The 21174-nt window shown below is 42.4% G+C and overlaps 1 protein-coding gene across 1 annotated transcript; it reads right to left on the bottom strand.

Annotated features, from left to right (window-relative positions):
- Window positions 1-124: 124 nt before the first annotated feature.
- Window positions 125-3352, bottom strand: LOC140346046 (NXPE family member 3-like; the record flags this gene model as incomplete). The annotated part of the gene is made up of 5 exons (XM_072432303.1): window positions 3284-3352; window positions 2155-2610; window positions 663-958; window positions 457-524; window positions 125-319 (listed from the first exon to the last, which is right to left on the bottom strand). Coding segments are annotated over exons 1-5 (1084 nt in total), but the record flags the coding sequence as incomplete, so codon positions are not given.
- Window positions 3353-21174: the final 17822 nt, after the last annotated feature.

The raw sequence follows: 21174 nt of genomic DNA, 5'->3' as shown, positions 1-21174 counted from the left end.
AGCCAAGCCAGCTTTCCTCTAGTTGCTGGGGTTCATACGGCGCTAAAATCATGTAGGCCAACATAAATGTCCTCACTAGGACAACGTTACTTGGTAGGAGGGTGTAACTGCCCATGATACTTACTAGGTAGTGTCTTTGTGATGTGAGCGTAGTACTGCCTGATGGTGGAGTCTCCAAACATATAAAGTTGTTTCCCTTTGAGACAGGCAGTGGTGACTGAAGCGTTGTTGAACTGGCGCACTGCAGGGCCACCTATCGGCCGCCATTGGTTGTTGAAATAATATCCAGAAGGTCCTGGACTCGCCTCATGTGACTCACCTGAACAATGGAAAATTAATGGATTTGCAATCAATAGTATGTGTTTTTAACGTTTACAATGCTTGTTAATTATTTAGTTATGAGGTTCTCTACTTATTATCTAATGTGGGTTAAAAAGTAAATTTTAAACACAATACCTGTTTTTGGCAAAATTATGATTGTGTAATTTCCTAAGGCCTTAAGTGGGACTTTCAAGTTGATTCCGCTATAACACAAACATAGATGTTGTAGATTTTACATGGATTCTAAATTGGCAGTGCATGAATAACTGTTTTGTCCCAAAGTATGCAGTTATAATTTAATACAACTTAACTAAAATATCATATCAAAATATCATTCCTACCTTTGGAACAAGGCTTCCTCTTCCTTGCTGATTCTCCGGCTGTTTTTTCGGGTGTACTGAACGATCCGTTTGTCACAGTCCAGTTTTTTGGGTTTGTAACAGAACCATTGCTCTCCAGTTTTGAGGTCGGTATAGTTACACAGTGGAGCTTTGTGTGGATCCAGACACACGTTACATGAGGTTGTTTCCTTGAGCCCTCCAAACTCAAATTCACTGCCGAAGTAGATCCTGTCAGGCTGCTCTTCTGTCAGACGCTTTAAGACTGTGATGGACTCACTGCTGGACACCAGCATCACCTACAAAAGGACCAACACCAATTATGTTCTGAGTATGATACCTACTACCCCAATGGTCACTGGTCCAATGCCAGCTCGAACCAATAAATACTGTGATTGTGTCGATTGGCAAGAAACTTCACTTCAGGTCAGAATTACTGGACTTTTTTAAAGACAAAATCTGGTGTTCCTTTGTAAATAGCTTTTTACTACTTATAATTATAATTACGGTAAATTAAACAGCAGCAGACGCAAAAATTAGGCTAAGTTCTTTAGGTCTTCACGGTAGTATAAAATTACGATTTCTTATAGACACGTCCCCAGAAGTATCACTGGTAGATATGAGATGTATTTGGTCAGCTGATTCAAACTGATTTTGGCGCTGACTTCCTACTTCGATCAGTAGGAAAACAGCGTAACTTGCAGTCCAATTTATCCCAGATATGAGAAAGTTGGTACTCTTCCTGATTTACATTCTGGTGGGTGCAGTTCTAGATGGCCTCCCTGATGACCTCCAACAAAGGTATTAGGGTCCATTATGGTCCAGGTGGCATTGTTAAACGTTTTATTGTTTTGTCAGCTAAGAGTAATAATATTATAATTAATGTAAAGACACTCGCCATGCCACGTTCTGTCTTCACATTGGTAGAATGTTGACAATACTGTATAGTGAGGCATTCAAATAAAAATAGACATTGCAGTGTATGAGACCCGGTCTTCTTACCACTAGTGATGGGCAAAGTGAAGCCTCATAAAAAAGCAAAGCCTTTGAACCAAATGTTTTTAGGCTTTGAAACACAGTTCGAAACGCTTCTCCAGAGCAGTATATTTTAGTAAAGCATCGTCCAGAGTCCGTACCACATTCTATGTAACAGTGCCAATAAAATAAAATCAATTGATAATAGCGAAAATGTTAGGTTTTAAAAATCGGCCTTCTGTGTGCTTTTATTCTTTTACTATGGGAAAGCAGCAAACCCTTAAGACAGGGCAGTTCTTGACACACAAACTGGTCCCACACCAAACAGGTCTCAAACTCTGAAGTTCATGTCTGTAAGTCCTGAATGCTAACCACTGTACCAATGTAATAGTGTGTTGCACGTCCGTTTAGTACTGTGGAGTCAGTGTGAGGAAGTTGCACAAACTCCTGAGGATGTGAAATTATATATTATCTTGCTTTTCATGAACCCTCAACATGGGTACAGTCATGAAATACTTACCTCGACAGCTGCTGTCCCTTTCCAAAGTAGAGGAAACAGTGCAGTAAACGATCCATTGAGGTGATCCTGCACCTGTCCCACTACTCCTGCCCCTAGCTCCCGGCTTTGGAGCCTGGCAATAAGAAAGTCACCTCCACCCTTCTTTTGGTTTCCATAGTAATCGTTCATCTGGATCGTCACTGTCAGCTTGTCTCCCACACGCCAGCCTCCCCTTCGAGGCACAATGGTGAATATGCTTTTGGAAGCATTAGTTGTCAATTTCAGTGAGAATGGTTTGGGCAGAGGCGGGGTTTCAGGCCAAGTTATAGAGTCCAGAAGTCTGCGGCCTTCTTCAGTGTTTTCTGGAGAGAGGTACTTAAAACTGCACCTTTGGACCTCAGGTTTAGACTGTGTTGTCAAGTTCTTAGGTGTGAAGCAGACAGTAAGTGTTTTGTACCAATGGTTGGAGTTGTAGCCCTAAAAACAGAAAAATACATCGTCACCTACATCATATCATAGAGCCTGCTGCTATGTTCCACATCACAAGCAAATCCCACTTCCATTGCTAACATGCTTGGACAGGAGAGAGTAGAGGATTCAGCAGTAAAATGTGAAGTACCAACCCCTCGTCTCCGAGTTTGTCTAACCCGAGAAAAAAACAAAACAAAAACCTAATTTTAGTGTTGTTTTAATTTATGTCGACAAGTTTAAACTCATAACATGATCACTATTTAAATGGTCATGGGACCAAAGATGTGAGGAAGATTAAAATATAGATGCGTTTGTGTTTAGCTGAGCATCCTCTGGACAATCGACGTAATTATCCAACGAGTGCGTAGAAAAATGGCAAGCAGCCTCATGCAGACCAATAGGTTTAAGCCAGAATGTGTTCAAAATACCAAATAAGGCACTCCTATATCCTTATATACTGTACATGTTTTTTCGCATACGGTATATAAAATCAATCAACATTATGCAATAACACTTTGCACGAAGATCATGTACAGTGGGTACCGAAAGTATTCAGACCCTTTTAAATGTTTCACTTTCTTTGTTTCATTGCAGCCATTTGCTAAAATCAAAAAAGTAAATTTTAATTCTCATTAATGTAGACTCAGCACCCTTTATCTTGTCTTGTTGGAAGCTGAACCTTCAGCCCAGTCTGAGGTCCTGAGCACTCTGGAAGAGGTTTTCTTTCTCTGTATTTGGCCGCATTCATCTTTCCTTTAATTGCAACACCCCCATAGCATGATGTTGCCACCACCATGTTGCACTGTGGATTATATTGGGCACGTGATGAACAGTGCCTGGTTTTCTCCACACATACCGCTTAAAATGAATGCCAAAAAGTTCAGTCTTGGTCTCATGTTATGGCTTCAGTCGGGCCACTCTGCCATAAAGCCCCGACAGGTGGAAAAAGTAATAGTTGACTTACTACTATTACTACTGCATCTCTGGAGCTCAGCTACAATGATCTTTGGGTCCTTCTTTAGCTCTCTCGCTGAGGCTTTTCTCCCACGATTGCTCAGTTTGGTTGGACAGCCAGGTCTAGGAAGAGTTTTGGTCGTCCCAAACTTCTTCTATTTAAGGATTCTTTTGTAACCTTGGCCAAATCCGTTCCTCCGTGATTAGGAAAGTGATAATCAGTTGAATTAAACAAAGCATATAGAACATCTCAAAGAGGATCAGAAGAAATGCAACCTGTGAGTTTAATATGAGAGTCACAGCAAATGGTCTATTTAAGTACTTATGATCATGTGATATTTCAGTTTTTATTTTTTTAATAAATGTGCAGAAATGTCTACATTTCTGTTTTTTTCTGTCCAGATGTGGTGCTGAGTGTACAATAATGAGAAATAAAATTAACTTTTTTTATTCTAACAAATGGCTGCAATAAAACAAAGAGTGAAACATTTTAAAGGAGCTGAATAATACCAACTGTACTTCCAAAAGAAGCAAACACTGCTGAGTATGAGTGAGAGGCTGAGGGCCCCAAAAATTAAAAAAATATATTTTTTAAACCTCATCAGAGGCGTTGTGGTTATGGAGAGCCCTGGAATGCCGGGTGGCACATTGGGGAAGTAGTGCATACTGTTGTTGAGTCCTTGGGCAAGACACTTCATACACCTTGCCTTCAGTGTCCATGTATACTGTTATATGAATAAGAATGTGTTTGTAAGAGTGAATGCGGGACAACAGATGGAAATTAGCCCATGGCCACAATCCAGTGTGGCCATGATATACATGTATGTATATGTCCTGGAGTATGGGAATACACATTTTGGAGACTTGTGGATAACTGTGCCAACAGTTGTCACTGTATTTGTATTAAGTATAGGCTTTCTTCACAAGATCTAAGATTCAAACTTCCGGTTGTATATAATAGTGTCTTGAAACCCTGCCAATCTGATCCTAATCAGGTACTCAGTGAGTAAGGAGTGAAAGTCAGGTTACAATAGGATGTAGATAGCCCATCATTAGAAAATAAAGAAAAGTAGTCTCAAGTGAAACCAAAAACTCCCTTTATCAGGAGGTCCCGCCCAGTGGGCAGGGCTTACACTGAGTAGGATATAAAAACCTAAGTTCCCAGACTCGATTTGCAAATTGAGAATGACTCTTCGAGAGTCGACTTGTTTTGTTTTTCTAAAACAGAGTCCGGATGATCCAACTGAATTTTTCTACATCAAGTCATGACGTAGGAGGAGATCAGTGACGACCTTCACGGAGGAGGAGCAGTGCAGAAGTTGCGGGTTGGGAGCCAATTTAAATGGATTGCAGATCATTTGCTGGACATTCCATAAGTAAAGCTCTAATGGGGCTGGGGATCTCTGAAGCATCTAAGAGGATAGCAATATGCTTAAACAAAGAAGCAGCGGAAAAAGCTACCAGGTTGGTCTCTTTGGTTAAAGAGGGCAGGCCAATGGACTGGTGCTAATGGGATGCAATCTAGGATCTGATCAATCTCAGATGGGTCACCTGGGAGACGACATCTGATTTTGAAAAACCCAAAACCCCCTATGACCCTTATAACATCACTGATGATGTATCAGGAGCTGTATTTTCAAACCACCAACAATTTCACAATCTTAAAATGTTCCTTTGTAAAATGTACCTTTGTGTAAATGAGCAGAAGGATGACGGATGCCGTGAGCACCAGTAGGAAGACCAATTCTCTCAGCTTCATTCTGATCATTCATTACCTGTCAGGTGATACATTTATTTAAGTTAGTCAGTTCTAAGGCCAACACACTAAAACAGAGCTTTTCAAACCTTTTTCTGGCTTCTATTTGATAAAGGTGAGAAGGTCTCCTTCATTTGGGTTCCTGCCTATGTTGGGGTGGATGGTAATGAAATGGCTGATTTTTTCGCAAAAAATGTATCAATTGATGTGATAGTTGAAATAAGTAGATCTGAAGTCAAGCCTATTATTAAGAGCCATGTATATAAACTTTGGCAGGATTAGTGGAATCTTTGTGATGCTGGATGGCATCTGTATCAGATACAAAGTAGTGTTGGTCTATGGGCAGGAACACAGGGGAAGAGAGAGCCTTTACTCGCATCACCGTTATTCTGATTGATCCTATTCAATAGGTCACTGAATAGGATAGGCAGACATTATTCAGTTAATGTAATCACTGTCAAGAACCAGAAACTTTTGAACATGTGCTGATTCACTGTACAGCATATGAAAGAGACAGAACTGAATTAGCTCAATGGTTTTGATTCAAAATAATAAACAGGAATTCAATCTGCTGAATTTTCTTACAATCCAGTCACAAGGATCATGTAAGGCTTTGGTTACTTACTTGTACAACACATAATGAATTTGAAGAGTATAGAGTTAAGAGCGTCTTTGTAGTGTTACACTACAATCCCCTTTTGGTATTATGGTTTCCGTTGATCTCCTGTCCACACTCAATCCACTTGGTGGCGGTAAATGCACCTTTTTAGTTGGCTGTCAACCGCCATTAAAAGTAACAGAAGAAGAAGTCCTCTCATTGTTTTTCTCTCTCTCTCTTTCTCTCTCTTTCTCTTGACGAACTTAGACGTACAACTACAGTAGGAGGTGGTAAATAGACCTTTTCAGTTGGCTGCCAACCGCCATTAAAAGCAACAGAAGACAAAGAAGAAGAGAGGGAGAAAAACGCAAAGGGAACCAGGACAGGAGCGCATCCAGCGGGACAGAGGAGGGACAGAGGAGGGACAGAGGAGTGACAGAGGAGTGACAGAGCAAACATGTGTGAGGGGCACAAAGGCAAATATGTGAGGGGCACAGAGGCAGACGTGTGTGAGGGGCACAGAGGCAGACGTGTGTGAGGGGCACAGAGGCAGACGTGTGTGACGGGCACAGAGGCAGACGTGTGTGAGGGGCACAGAGGCAGACGTGTGTGAGGGGCACAGAGGCAGATGTGTGTGAGGGGCACAGAGGCAGATGTGTGTGAGGGGCACAGAGGCAGATGTGTGTGAGGGGCACAGAGGCAAATATGTGTGAGGGGCACAGAGGCAAATATGTGTGAGGGGCACAGAGGCAGACGTGTGTGAGGGGAACAGAGGCAGACGTGTGTGAGGGGAACAGAGGCAGACGTGTGTGAGGGGCACAGAGGAAGATGTGTGTGAGGGGCACAGAGGCAGACGTGTGTGAGGGGCACAGAGGCAGATGTGTGTGAGGGGCACAGAGGCAGACGTGTGTGAGGGGCACAGAGGCAGATGTGTGTTAGGGGCACAGAGGCAGATGTGTGTGAGGGGCACAGAGGCAGATGTGTGTGAGGGGCACAGAGGCAGTTGTGTGAGGGGCACAGAGGCAGACTTGTGTGAGGGGCACAGAGGCAGACTTGTGTGAGGGGCACAGAGGCAGACGTGTGTGAGGGGCACAGAGGCAGACGTGTGTGAGGGGCACAGAGGCAGTTGTGTGTGAAGGGCACAGAGGCAGACGTGTGTGAGGGGCACAGAGGCAGACGTGTGTGAGGGGCACAGAGGCAGACGTGTGAGGGGCACAGAGGCAGACGTGTGAGGGGCACAGAGGCAGACGTGTGAGGGGCACAGAGGGAGACTGACCCACTCCTCCGCTGCTCTCTGTATTTAGAGATTAACCGCGTGTTGGCACTGGGCGTTTGTCGTGCATAATGTGCGCACATTTCTCCAAATGTCTCGTGTCCCGCACTTTGAGAAGTTCTGCACTAAAAGATTGTTTCATTTTAAAACATGAAACATTAAGTGCAGCCTAAAGTCCAAAGGGAGTGCTTAGACCGCAAAGAAGAGACCCCATTCATTCCAGGATTAACATTCTAAAAGCACCTGTGGGCCCCAAAGTTATAAGATAAGATCACCTTTATTTGTCCCACAATGGGGAAATTTCAGTGTTGCAACACAGATTAGGTACAGTAGTAAATAATAAAAAAACAGAAAACTGATTAAAAAAAAAAAACACTATTGTAGCAAAACTCTTATACTCTTAATGCAAATAACACTCTTATTTACAGCTGTTATATGGACAGAAGATATTGCACCAGGATGATTGACATTATGTCACAGTATTGCACATGAGTATAAGAGTATTGCACATGAGTATAAGAGTATTGCACATGAGTATAAGAGTATTGCGCATGAGTATAAGAGTATTGCACATGAGTATTGCACATGAGTATAAGAGTATTGCACATGAATATAAGAGTATTGCACATGAGTATAAGAGTATTGCGCATGAGTATAAGAGTATTGCACATGAGTATAAGAGTATTGCACATGAGTATAAGAGTATTGCACATGAGTATAAGAGTATTGCACATGAGTATAAGAGTATTGCACATGAGTATAAGAGTATTGCACATGAGTATAAGAGTATTGCACATGAGTATAAGAGTATTGCACATGAGTATAGAGTATTGCACATGAGTATAAGAGTATTGCACATGAGTATAGAGTATTGCACATGAGTATGAAGCTGAATGATACATCTTCAGGTTTAACAGTGTTTGTTGCAGTGTCTGACAGCAGCAGGAAGGAAAAACCTGTGAAACCTCATATGCAACAGAAATGACTATTATTCTATTAAGTATGTCAGAAAAGAGGAGTTAAGTAACAAAAGCTCTATTCAATATGAATAATAAAGATCTGCTAAAGTAATGTAGGATCGCAGCAAAAAACAGGAAACATGGCATTATATGTCCTTCCTCTTGGGTTTATAAAAGACAGATATTTCTAAGAAGTGAAGTGGTCAAGCGCCCTTGTGTTAAGTTTCGATTTCCTTAAGTTAAAAAATCAAAATAAATTCAAGCCGCGGTAGCGGCGATGATGGCTCTCGCCTTCCCGCCTGTCCATGTTTTCTGCTGCGTTTTGCACAACAATGTCTCGATCCATTCCATTCTGGAAGGCTCGAGCCAAAAATTGAATTTGGCGGCAAACAAACTGTTCTAGTAATTAGAAGTGTGTAATATATCAACATTTAAATAATAAAACTGTTTTGAAGCTATTGTGAGTAATTCTACACACATTTCACATTTGTCACATTTGAACCTCAACTAATATGTTAAAGAACACATTTTGACACTGAATAGCGATATCGGTATACTAAAAAACATATTGAGGTATTAGTGTTTGTTCATTTTGTCCAATATATTCTCCATCAGGTTCTCAAGGGTTCATGGGAGTTTGCTCAACCAGTCCACATGTGCTTTGTGGACCTGGAGAAGGCTTTGACCTTTATTTTCTGCACAATCAAAAATGTTGCGATGTGCGGCGATGTACGTGGCGATGTACGTGGCGATGTACGTGGCGATGTACGTGGCGATGTACGTGGCGATGTACGTGGCGATGTGCGGTCAAAGACCGTGTCGGTCACCCTCTGACTCCCATCTGGATCAGTCTCACATGTCCCCATTTTACCCATTAAATTTGACCTACTTCCCATTGGCCCGCCCTCCTCCACCCCATACCGATGCATGGGTTAGACATAAATTACACATATAACTTAAGGATTAGACTTCATTAATAATTAGAAAATGATGAATTCATACTAAGATTTTAGGATTGTAATTACATGATTCTATGATATTACACAGAGTCGAAAGGCAAAGCCCTCAATTTACCGGTCAATCTACATTCCTACCCTCACCTATGGTCATGAGCTTTAGGTAATGACCGAAAGATACAAGTGTTTGAAATTAGTTTCCTCCGCCGTGTGGCTGGGCGCTCCCTTAGAGATAAGGTGAGGAGCTCAGTCACACGGTAGGAGCTCGGAGTAGAGCCGCTGCTCCTCCACGTCGAGAGGAGCCAGCTGAGGCGGCTCGGGCATCTGTTCCGGATGCCTCCTGGGCGCCTCCCTGGGGAGGTATTTCGGGCATGTCCCACTGGGAAGAGGCCCCGGAGAAGACCCAGGACACGCTGGAGGGACTATGTCTCTCAGCTGGCCTGGGAACGCCTCAGGATCCCCCCGGAGGAGTTGGAGGAAGTGTCTGGGGAGTAGGAAGTCTGGGAGGCCCTGCTTTTAGACTGCCGCCCCCGCGACCCGGCCCCGGATAAGCGGAAGAAGATTGGTGGATGGAATTTTGTCCACCCTTATGTCCTAGAAAATGTTTATTAAATGTCTGGGTTTATGCAGCCCAGAGCAGGATAAAAAAAACAACAACGAATATTTACAGGCATTTTGCTTTCTAAACAACTAATCAATGACTCCAGAATATAATTATAAATACATTTCAAGCAAAATAATAAATAATTTTATAATAATCATCGTCAACATCATTATGCTACAGGTTGAGTTTCTTCTTAGGCTCATTACATTGACATTTCCTGGCGACTGATCCTAATCTTAACCATGTCACTACTGAAACTTAACTTTAAAGAAGATAAACTGTGAAAACATACATTTTTAACCTTGTTACAACAGTATTTCTCAACATTAGTTCACTCAAACTTGTATTTTATTTGATTTGTGCATGTTTGAGTAATCCTTGTTATTGTTCTGAGGCTCGAGTGTTCGGAAAATCCCTGTTTTTATAATAACCCCAGACAAAATGATCCTATAACAACTCCAGACAAAATGATCCTATAACAACCCCAGACAAAATGATCCTATAACAACTCCAGACAAAATGATCCTATAACAGCTCTAAACAAACAAACAAAATCTGAATATCTATGTTTTGTACAGTAGGTGTGTATTTTTAAACGGTCTACGAGTTGGCGATAAAGTTGAAATGAATATTACTCTTACCTTGTCAAACATCAGAGTGCATTATACAGCTGTGGTTCTTTGTCGGGAGCCAAACCTCCTCCGGCCTTTTTTTGTGCAGGGATTAAGCTGATCTATGTGGGAAGAATTAAACTGTCACTCCAAGAAGAGCACTTTTAATTGTCATTGTGGTATCGAGAACCGAGTATATACGTATACTCTCTCTTGGCAATAATAATTACGTTTTTGGTTTATACCACGTGAGACCAAGTGTTGGAGAAGTATCTCCAGACTCTGTGGACTGTAAGGTGCTGGGTCAAGTGTGTAGCTGTCACTGCTCTGGAGTGCCGGCCAGAGCACTACTTAAGGCCCGGATAGATATTCGGATAGATAAGAGACAATGAGGAGACAATGAGGAGACGATGAGGAGACGATGAGGAGACGATGAGGAGACGATGAGGAGACGATGAGGAGACGATGAGGAGACGATGAGGAGACATGGGGACGGGCTCAGGAGCTTTATTTAACCTCACATGTGCACATAGAATGCGTTCTGACTCTCTGATTGTTCGCTCGCTCGCTTGCTCGTGCGTCTGGATAGGCCAAACGAATCATAGCTTAATCGCCCAATTTGCCAACTTCTTCTTTGGTGTTTTATGGCGGTTGGTATCCAAGTGCTACATTACTGCCACCTACTGACTTTAGACTTTATTCTTTAGTGTGTTAATATTCCTTCAATGTGTAGTAGACCTTTCAAATTAAAAACTTAAAAATCTCTCAGTGTCTCAGTGGAACAAATATGATCCTTTATATGTTTTGACATGGTAATATCTTTGAAATTGGGCCAATATCCAATGTGAAACACAAACTGGCACAAAAAGACACATGAAGACCTCACTGAGGCCAAGAGCTTTTCAGCATGTGATGATCTGCTGTTTCTGCCTTCAGCGCCGGTGTCTATAACAGGCACTGAACCGTGGATCTATAATATCTATAATATCTATAATGTCTATAAGATCTATAAGATCTATAAGATCTGCCTTCAAACGTACACGTGTCCCACTCGAGCGTCTGGCTCCTTTTTACTTTCATGAATGTAACAGATGACGCAGCCCGGGAAATACCCTCTGTTCTACTCTATGTTGTTGGCCACAGTCTTTCCACAAACGGATGTTTCTGACTCCAACATTTCACCATCAATAAAGAAATAAAATCTCTATCGCCTTTGTAAGTTATTATAGGTGCAAACAGGATAAATCTGCCTCGCCCTGTGGTTTTGCATGACTATTGTTCTGTTCAAATGAAAGTGCGTAGGAGCCTGTGTGTTTCTCTGTTACTTGAACATATGCAACATAAATGACTATTATTCTGTTAAGCATGTTAGATAAGAGGGGAAAATCTTGTTTGGCCTACCGCCAGATTAAAATGAACCTTACCTTCTGAAGTTTCACCTTCTCGCAGGCAAGTAGCGTTATAATGACGCCATAAACAAGACTAGAGTTGAGTAAACACTGAAGCGGTTATCCAAGGATCTATTATAATATCACAGATTGGTTTAGGCTTCAAGTGGGTGGAGGCTATTTTATCTCCAGGGTGCAGCCTGCAGACTGAAAAGTTTCATTGAGCTCTTTTATTGTAGGAGTGATAAGATAAGATAAGATAAGATAATCCTTTATTGTCCCTCGTGGGGAAATTTCATTGGTGCAACGCAGGAAGATACAGAGGCAGATACAGAAGAAAAGAACAGATCACTTATAGGAAGTCTGAAAAACACTTTCAGTAGAAGATCTCCTATAAACAAAAACTCCCATAGACAAATACATAAATACATATAAAAGTGATAAAAGTTCTATGCCAAATGAATGATAAAAATCTGCTAAATGAATGTAGGCTTGCAGCAAAAAGCAGGAAACATGGCGGTATATGTCCCTCCCAGATAATATAAATTATATTATCATGTCGGAGCAGGCTTATTTCCGGCACATGTCGGCCTCGGTGAAACTGAGAAAAACAGTGTTTTAGTTTTCCCCCCCAAATTTGTGATTTTCGTTTTTTTGCATTATGCGAAAGTTGAAGTTATAAAGGAGCTCCTCCGTGCTTCAGATATCAGTATTCATTACCTTAAAAGTACACATTAAGCTGTTAAAAATGGGTAGTTTTCGTGTGCCGGGCGGGGGGCGTTACCCTTTTTTCAGCCACGTACTGTTTACATATTTCGACCAATCAGCTGCTAACCGCATGGCTACAGCTACATGCCTCCTTGTGTTCTCCACATGCGGTTGGGGAGAGACCTTGTTCTCTCCTCTCGAGACATTATTTACTCTCCAGACTTTCTCCAGAGATGATTACCTGGACTACATTGCAACGGAACTGAGGTACTTTTACTCCAATTGCTTAAAACGCTGTGTTTTAAGGCGGTGCGCACCGGAGCAGACAGGAGCAAGCTAAGCTAACATGCTGCTTCAGTGCACTGAATCGGGTTATTTTTCGGCGTTTTGTCGGTACAAATTATATACTTATGTAGTATTTCTTGACCCGTAAGTTGTGTGGGTTGTGTTTTATGTCTGTTTTATGATGCATTAAGTAAGTTTTCGTGGCAAAACCTGCGTTTAGCTCCGGGCTGTGGGGCTAAGTTGGGAGCTAAACTTGCTATCAACCTGTTAGCTCCGTACCAACCGGTTATTTATCTTAACGAAAGGTATTTATATAATGTATTTATACAATTGAATTGATGAATGTACTGAAGTATTTACTGCATTATTTGTTAATTTAAAGAGATGAACTAAATGACATAGCTAAGCTAGCTAATGTTTGGGTATTTCACTGATGGTCCTGTCTATTGACCGCAGGCCAGTTGTGCCCAGTGGGGTACCAGAACAAAAGATTGAATTGATGGCGAGCTGAGACCAGCCTGGACCCGGAACCAGAACTGATTCACTGAACTTTACAAACCTACAAATCCTTCAACATGAGTCGCCTGCGGTTATGGTAGGGGCTGATTCAGCCGTCCGATCCCACCCAAAAGACACCACAGACTTTGCAAACTCTCAAATCAGTCACAGCGCTATCTTTTGGACAATACAAAAACTTTGTTGCTTGCTCTTTCATGGACACTTTATTGCTATTTCATTGAGATGTGCAAATGTTATTTAATATGTGTGTGCACTTCCTACACTGGATGTTTTATGCTGAATCTCGTGTTGAACTTTAATTGCAATTTATACAACCATAGATTGTGAACCTTTCAGTATTTCAGTATATGAAACCATTGAACATCTGCAGATTGTACATTTTGTAAATATTGGATTAATTGTATGTTGGTAAACCTTCACTGTAAATATATAAGGCACAGCCACACTTTGATTCACTAGTTTGTATTATTGCTTACACGCACCTCCCTGAGTCAAACCTACCTTCTGATCTAGCCCAGTGGCATATTGACACATGCTACATGTGGGTTGTGCTTTATGTGTTTGTTTAAATATTTAATTCAACTCCGACTTCTGGATGGTAGAGATGTGATTTGTTAACGTGAAAATAACTTTCACATTCTTGGATTAATACATTTTTATTATGCACTGAATCACCTGTGAATTCTGTTTATCGACAAATGGCAATAAACCCTATTCTGATTCATTGATGCTATTCAGGGCCTTTTGTAATCCAAGTATTTCCATTTTAATATAGTAACTTCTGATTCTGATTCAAGTCCAGTTACCATCAATAACAACACTCCTCTTGAGTCTTCAGTGACAGCTGTAGGGGGAGGTGGTGACAGGGGGGAGGGCTTATCTCAATGAGATGCAAATGAGCCCCGCCCCCTGTGACTCTGGGCTCACTCCGGTGAGAAACTTTAGAGGCAGTTTTCTCAGTGAATGGGTTTGAGAGTTGTTTACATTCAAATGACCACAACTTACTCAAATCTGATCAGATCTACATGAGTGAGACATCATTGCATAAAATGAATCAGAATCTGTGAATAACTCGAAATGTCTCCGGGTCGACATGTACCTGCTTTATCCACGGTCAGACAAGAGGAGGGACCATGGATGTAACATCCATGGTCCCTCCTCTTGTCTTTACAAAAGATAGATATTTCTAAGAAGTGAAGCGGCCAAGTGCGCCCCTTGTGTTGAGTTTCGATTTGACATCTGCTCGAGTAACAAAAAAAAAAGAAAAAAGAACTTGGCAGTAAACAAACGATTAGAAATGTGTATAATATATCAATAGTAGTATAATATATCAATAGTAGAAAAAGCTTCAGTTGCAGTCATCTGGACTCAGTTAGAAAAAATAGACGTTAAATATATCAATAGACGTTTAATATATAGACGTTTAATATATCAATATATAAATAATATATTTTTTTGTAGCTATGCAAAACTTGAATATCGCGTTTTTTGTTTCTAGTTAATACAAAAAAGTGATGCTGTAAAGCTACAAATCCAGGTACAGTGATATTTCTTCACTTTTGTGTGTAATTCTACACACTTGTCACATTGTTACCTCAACTAAAACGTTTAAAAACATTTTTTGATAGATTTCTTTTGGATTGACATGATGTCATCAGAATAGAGATATCAGTATACTACAAAAAAGTATTGAGATATTAATGTTTGTCAATATTCTCCACCCTTACATGTCCTTAAAAATGTCTAGTCTGTGTTTACGCAGCCTAGAGAAGGATAACAAAATTAAAAATGTATATTTACAGGCATTTTGCTTTCTAAACATCAATGACTCCAGAATATAACTATACATAATTGACCAGCAAAAATAATGAATACTTTTATGATAATCATCATCATCATTGAACATGAGTTTCTTCTTGGGGCAATTACATTGACATTTCCTGGAGACTAATCTTAACTTTAACCATTGTCACTACTGAAACATAACTTTAAAAAGGAGATAAACTGAAATCTTACATTTTTATCCTCGTTACAACACTGTTTCCTCAACATTAGTAAATTAAACTCTATTTTTTTATAGTTACAAATAAACTGTTTAAATGTTCCTAATCAATCCAAAAAACATACATTGCCTCAATAGCAAGGATTTGTTTTATTTGATGTGGTGCAAGAGGGAATATGTAGATGAGAATGATCAAAAATAAGTCAACTTCTTAGTCCTAGAACCTTTTAAAGAAGTAAACATGTTCTCTGCATTTGTCATGAGCAGTCTTCAGCTGCAGCAGCCCCTTCTCCACATCTTCAGCCAAGGTCTTGGTCCTGATTTTAACTTGTGATGTAATATCACAACGGCTCAAATAAATAAAATCAATCAATCAATGCGCTGTTGTCTCCTGGTTTAATCCATGTTTCCATCAACAACATAAAATCCAGCACGTGTGACGAGAAGAAATCCTTCAAGATGAAAGTTTTGCAGGCGGCTGGGATGATTGCAGCCGGTGTCCAGGGCAGTCGATCGGAGCCAGGTAACCTCCGAGGAGTGCCGCACGAGGAATCTGTCATACTCCTGTGGAAGCCGCTTAAGGTGACGATCGTCTGTAAAAGACTGCGCCAGGTAGGCTCTCAGTCTCAACAATACTCCACTTCACTTTCCCCGCTTTCGGTGTCGAGATTTGCGGAGCAGCGGGACAGGAAGACGCCACAGGTAACTGGGCACAGACGCCAAGAATGGTGGGAGCGTCTTTGATTGTCCATTACAGCCAGTGATCGCAGGTTTTGTCACAGAGTTGCGGCTATTCAGAGGGGTCTGGCGTTCATTCACAAGTAGTGTGGACACGTTCTTAACAAAAAACGACGACAGTAACAGTAGCAATGAATCATCGAGCAGGAGCTGACGACTAGCCATACACAGCGGCGCCATTTTGGCAAAAATGCTAAATAATTATGCATTAAATTAATGTAATTCACAGTTTACAATGAAGTCAGAATGAATATAGAACTTCATGTCCTTTTGGAACATATGACTTGTTAAGCCCTTTTGTAGTCGTACTGTGAGATGTGCTCTGATGGAGGATGGACAGTTTTACAAGGACGCTTAACAGAGCTTGGGCAGCCTACAAAAACGTATTTGGGAGCCTCACACGTAAGTACCACTTATACCATTGTAGTTCTGATGGTTGAGCTGCTGTGATAAATATCCTATTGAACATCCTATCCTATTGGTACATTCAAAAACGGCTTTCTATCTGGAATTTTGAAAGACGCTCTTCTCAAAAAATGTGTTGAATTAAAAAAAACAAATCGATCCTAAATGCTCTTGACTCAGCCAGCACACATAAAAGAAAGAAATGTATTTCCAAATATGTTTTTATTATTGTAACCCTGTTCAGTAACTGTGTAAGAACTTTAAAATTCGAAAATGCTTAAAATGTCTAATATGGTTCAACTGACAAGTCATTTATAGATTGATCAGGTGTAGTATTTGAACAGCGACGCCACAGACAATTAACACACTTTCCTGCTTGTCCTTTGTTACTCCTCCTCTGCACCTTTTACATTCAGAGATCCTTAAATATAGAAAACGTCATGTAACTTTATGCTTCTTTACAGAGGACCACTGGCTCGGACTTAGGAAGACTTTTGCTCTGACCAAAGGAAAGACCAGGAAGTGACTTTGAGGGTGGATCTCTGGGACCATGAAGGAAGCACAGCATTCACAGAGTACAGTCATTTTACTGGGAAACGACAAGTCAGGCTTCAAACTGCATGTCAAGAAGTACAACAGGACTGCAAATACTGACGACTGTGATGATTATTCAACTGTAATAATGGTGTAGCGCATTCACTTTGGTGGCATCTAGTCGCAAAACTGCAAATTCATCTGTTTTCACCTCTCTTCCCACATATTTATTTTAATCAATTAACTAAGCAGTAAAGTTTAATAGAAAGAGAACAAAAGCTTGTATCTGTTTGAAGCAGTTCTCAATTTCTGTGCTTGGCCAAACAATGAAAATTAGTTTTAAAGGGACATACCATGCTAAATCAGCCGTTATGACTTTCATCATGTTATACTGGTGGTGTCTTATCATTAGGGTACTCAGAGTTGTTTTTAGATTGATTAATACTTGTTCGAGAAATCCTGTATTGTCCTGCATTTGAGTGCTCAGAAAATCCCCGCCCACTTCTTTATTCTAACATGCGTTTATTAATTCAATAATTCTGCACTTTTCACAGGAATGCAATGGTTCCATTTCTATTTCTAATTTCTTGATACATGTTGCAATTATTGTGAACAAAATGGAAACTAATTATCTACTTAAGTTATAGTTTATTAGTAAGTAATAGAAATAAACACTGTCTCCATTAACTTTTTACTGATATGTAATCTAGGTGATGTAATTCATGGCGTGCACAGAAGGATTGACCAGAATGGCTTTGGCTTCAGCACCATAGACATGGACAGTGAAGTGTGCCACTTCAGAGGGAGGGGGCTGGTGGTTCAGTCGCTATGGGTTGGCCAGTCTTCACAGCGACAATCACCCAGCGGGGGACCACACCGGCTGGGCATCGGGTCTGCACTGGGACAGCTGGAAGGAACGTAGACCGACCGATAAATGAAGAGCTTTGCCTTTCGACTCAGCTCCCTCTTCACCACAACAGTCCGATGCAGCGACTGCATCGCTGCAGCCGCTGCACCGATCCGCCTGTCGATCTCACGCTCCATCCTTCCCTCACTCGTGAACAAGACCCTGTTAGATACTGGAATTCCTCCACTTGGGGCAAGGACTCCCCACCCACCTGGAGAGGGCAAGCCACCTTTTTCCGGTCGAGAACCATGGCCTCGGATTTGGAGGTGCTGATTCTCATCCCAGCCGCTTCACACTCGGCTGCAAACCGTCCCAGTGCATGTTGCAGGTCCGGGTTTGATGGAGCCATCAGGACAACATCGTCAGCAGAGATGAGATCCTGTGGTCCCCAAACCCCTGACTGCGCCTCGAAATTCTGTCCATAAAAACTATGAACAGAACCGGTGACAAAGGGCAGCCCTGGCGGAGTCCAACATGCACTGGGATCAGGTCTGACTTACTGCCGGCAATGCGAACACAGCTCCTGCTCCGGTCATACAGGTACCGTACTCCCGGAGCACCCCCCAAAGGACACCCCGAGGAACACGGTCGAAAGCCTTCTCCAGATCCACAAAGCACATGTGGACTGGTTGGGCAAACTCCCATGAACCCTCGAGCACCCGATGGAGGGTATAGAGCTGGTCCAGTGTTCCACAACCGGGACGAAAACCACTCTGCTCCTCCTGAATCCGAGGTTCGACTATCGGTCGGATTCTCCTCTCCAGTACCTTTTTGAATAGACCTTATGGGAGGCTGAGGAGTGTGATCCCTCGGTAGTTGGAACACACCGTCCGGTCCCCCTTCTTAAACAGAGGGACCACCACCCCGGTCTGCCAGTCCAGAGGCACGGTCCCCGACCGCCACTCTACGTTGCAGAGACGTGTCAACCAAGACAGTCCTGCAACATCCAGAGACTAGGTCCTCAGGGCGGATCTCATCCACCCCCGGAGCCACTGAGGAGTTTGCCAACAACCTCAGTGACTTCAGCTTGGATGATTGACGAGTCAGCCTCTGAGTCCCCGGTCTCTGCTTCCTCTTTGGAAGACGTGACGGGGGGATTAAGGAGGTCCTCAAAGTATTCCTTCCACCGTCCGACGACATCCCCAGTCGAGGTCAGCAGGTCTCCACCCGCACCGTAAACGGTGTTGGTGAAGCACTTGTGGTGTAAAAATGTAATGTCTTTGCCTGATGCCATAGAACTTAGGTCAGCATATGTTTAACATCTGGGTCACACTTATTATGACTCTGTATGCAGACGTCCCTGGGTAAACAGACTGACAGCTGCGGATCCAAGGATGTCTCGCATGCGGTAGAACATTGAGTGTGTGTCTCTGCAATATGTTTAGACTGGTTTTGTGCATACGTGGCACCTGTTGTGCCTTAATAAGCTGAACTCAATGTTTGATCTGGTCAGATCAGGGAGGGACAGAACGGCAGATGTCAGGGAGAGCTTTTTTGGCTGTGCACGGCTAAAATAAAGAACCACTTTTGAACAAGACAACTTGGTTATATTTTGCCTCATTTTCTCTGTCATTTGTTATAGAATAGTTTCCGCAACACACTGCTTCTCCCTCCTGAGGCGCCTGACTGTTTGCCAGAATTTCCTTGGGGCCGCCCGATAGTCCTCCTCCATGGCCATCATTGAAAGTGTCCTGGTGCCCCTTGCACTGATGGACACCCTTGTGCTTGAACATGGTGTTCGTTATGGACAATCCGTGGCTAGCACAGAAGTCCAATAACTGAACACCGCTCGGGTTCAGATCGGGGAAGACATTCTTCCCGATCACCCCTCTCCAGGTGTCACTGTCATTGCCCACGTGGGCGTTGAAGTCCCCCAGCAGAACAACGGAGTCCCCGGTCGGTGCACTGTCCAGTACCTCTCCCAAGGACTCCAAGAAGGCCGGGTACTCTGCACTGCTGTTCGGCCCGTAGGCCGACACAACAGTGAGAGACCTGTTCCCCGCCCGAAGACGAAGGGACGCGACCCTCTCGTCCACCGGGGTGAACTCCAACACGTGGCGGCTGAGCTGAGGGGCTGTAAGCCCACACCAGCCTCGCCTCTCCCCGCGGGCAACACCAGAGACGTGGAGCCCAAACTGTGCTGGAGGTGAGGCCGACTATATCTAGTCCATATTGCTCAACCTCCAGCACAAGCTCAGGCTCCTCCCCCCCAGCAAGGTGACGTTCCATGTCCCCAGAGTTAGTCTCTGTGTCCGGAGATCTGGTTGAGGCCCCTGCCGTCGACTGCCGCCCAGATCTCTCTGCACCTGCCCCTTATGGATCCTCCTGCAGATGGTGGCCCCACGGGAGGGGGCCCCACGTCGCTCTTTCGGGCTGTGCCCGGCCGGGCCTCGTAGGGAAAGACCCGGCCACCAGGTGCTCGCCATCGAGCACCCACCCCATGCCTGGCTCCAGGATGGGGCCCCAGTGACGCCAATCCAGCTTAGCTTTGTGTTGTTATGTTTTGCAGCTGGATGTAGTATTGTAGATTCAAATTGTCCTAGTCACAATATATTGTTTGAAAAGTATTGCACATTATACAACCTCTGCAGAAAACAAAACAAATAAAAACAAATCCAATAAATCCTTCAGGAGACCAGCAGAGGGTAGCAGAGTGTAACATTTTGAATCGTGAACCAAACCATTTCACTGCAAAATAAAGCTGATGAGAAATCTGTGTGATTTGTTTAAAGATGTATGTATGTAATATGTATGACCCTGATAAACACCTGTCTTTGCACCCATAATAAAAATCTATTGGTAGATCTCCAGGTCTTGCAAACCCAAAAAGTAGATCTTGAGCCAAAAAAGGTTGACCACTCCAGCTGTAAAATAACCGGATTACCTGATTTGCAATGTCTATATTTATTTTCTAATACAAAAAAAGAACAATCAAAAGTTTACATAGTGTGATGTAGATTAGCCATGAGCGGTTTGAAGTGCAGTGAACAAAAGGCAAAAACCAAAGCACATGATCCACATAACATTTTTTAATAGAGGAACTTCCCAAATACTAAAACCAAGATTGTCAATCACATAGTTCTACACATACCGGTACAAATTGCAGTCAAATGGTTCATAATTTTCCATATAACAACACCAGCACATTCTTTATACTTGATTTTAGGATAAAAACACATCCATGCCACTCATAAAAAAATTAAAAAAAATCCTCAATACATGAAAAGTGAGAGAAAACAGACTGATGGAAAAGAACATAATAGGCTATAAGATTCAGACTTAGGTTAAGAAAATAAAAAAGGCTCTAATTTTCTTCTTCGTGCTTGTGTAATCAATCTCCCATTCCAGGACAGGTGTGGGACAGCACTCCATC

Source organism: Eucyclogobius newberryi, unplaced genomic scaffold (assembly GCF_026437365.1).
Source record: "Eucyclogobius newberryi isolate DKJ021-1_F unplaced genomic scaffold, fEucNew1.0.hap1 SCAF_566, whole genome shotgun sequence".
Lineage (NCBI taxonomy): Eukaryota > Metazoa > Chordata > Actinopteri > Gobiiformes > Gobiidae > Eucyclogobius > Eucyclogobius newberryi.
The sequence above is the reverse complement of the archived record's forward strand: the minus strand, read 5'-3'. Positions and strand labels throughout refer to the sequence as shown.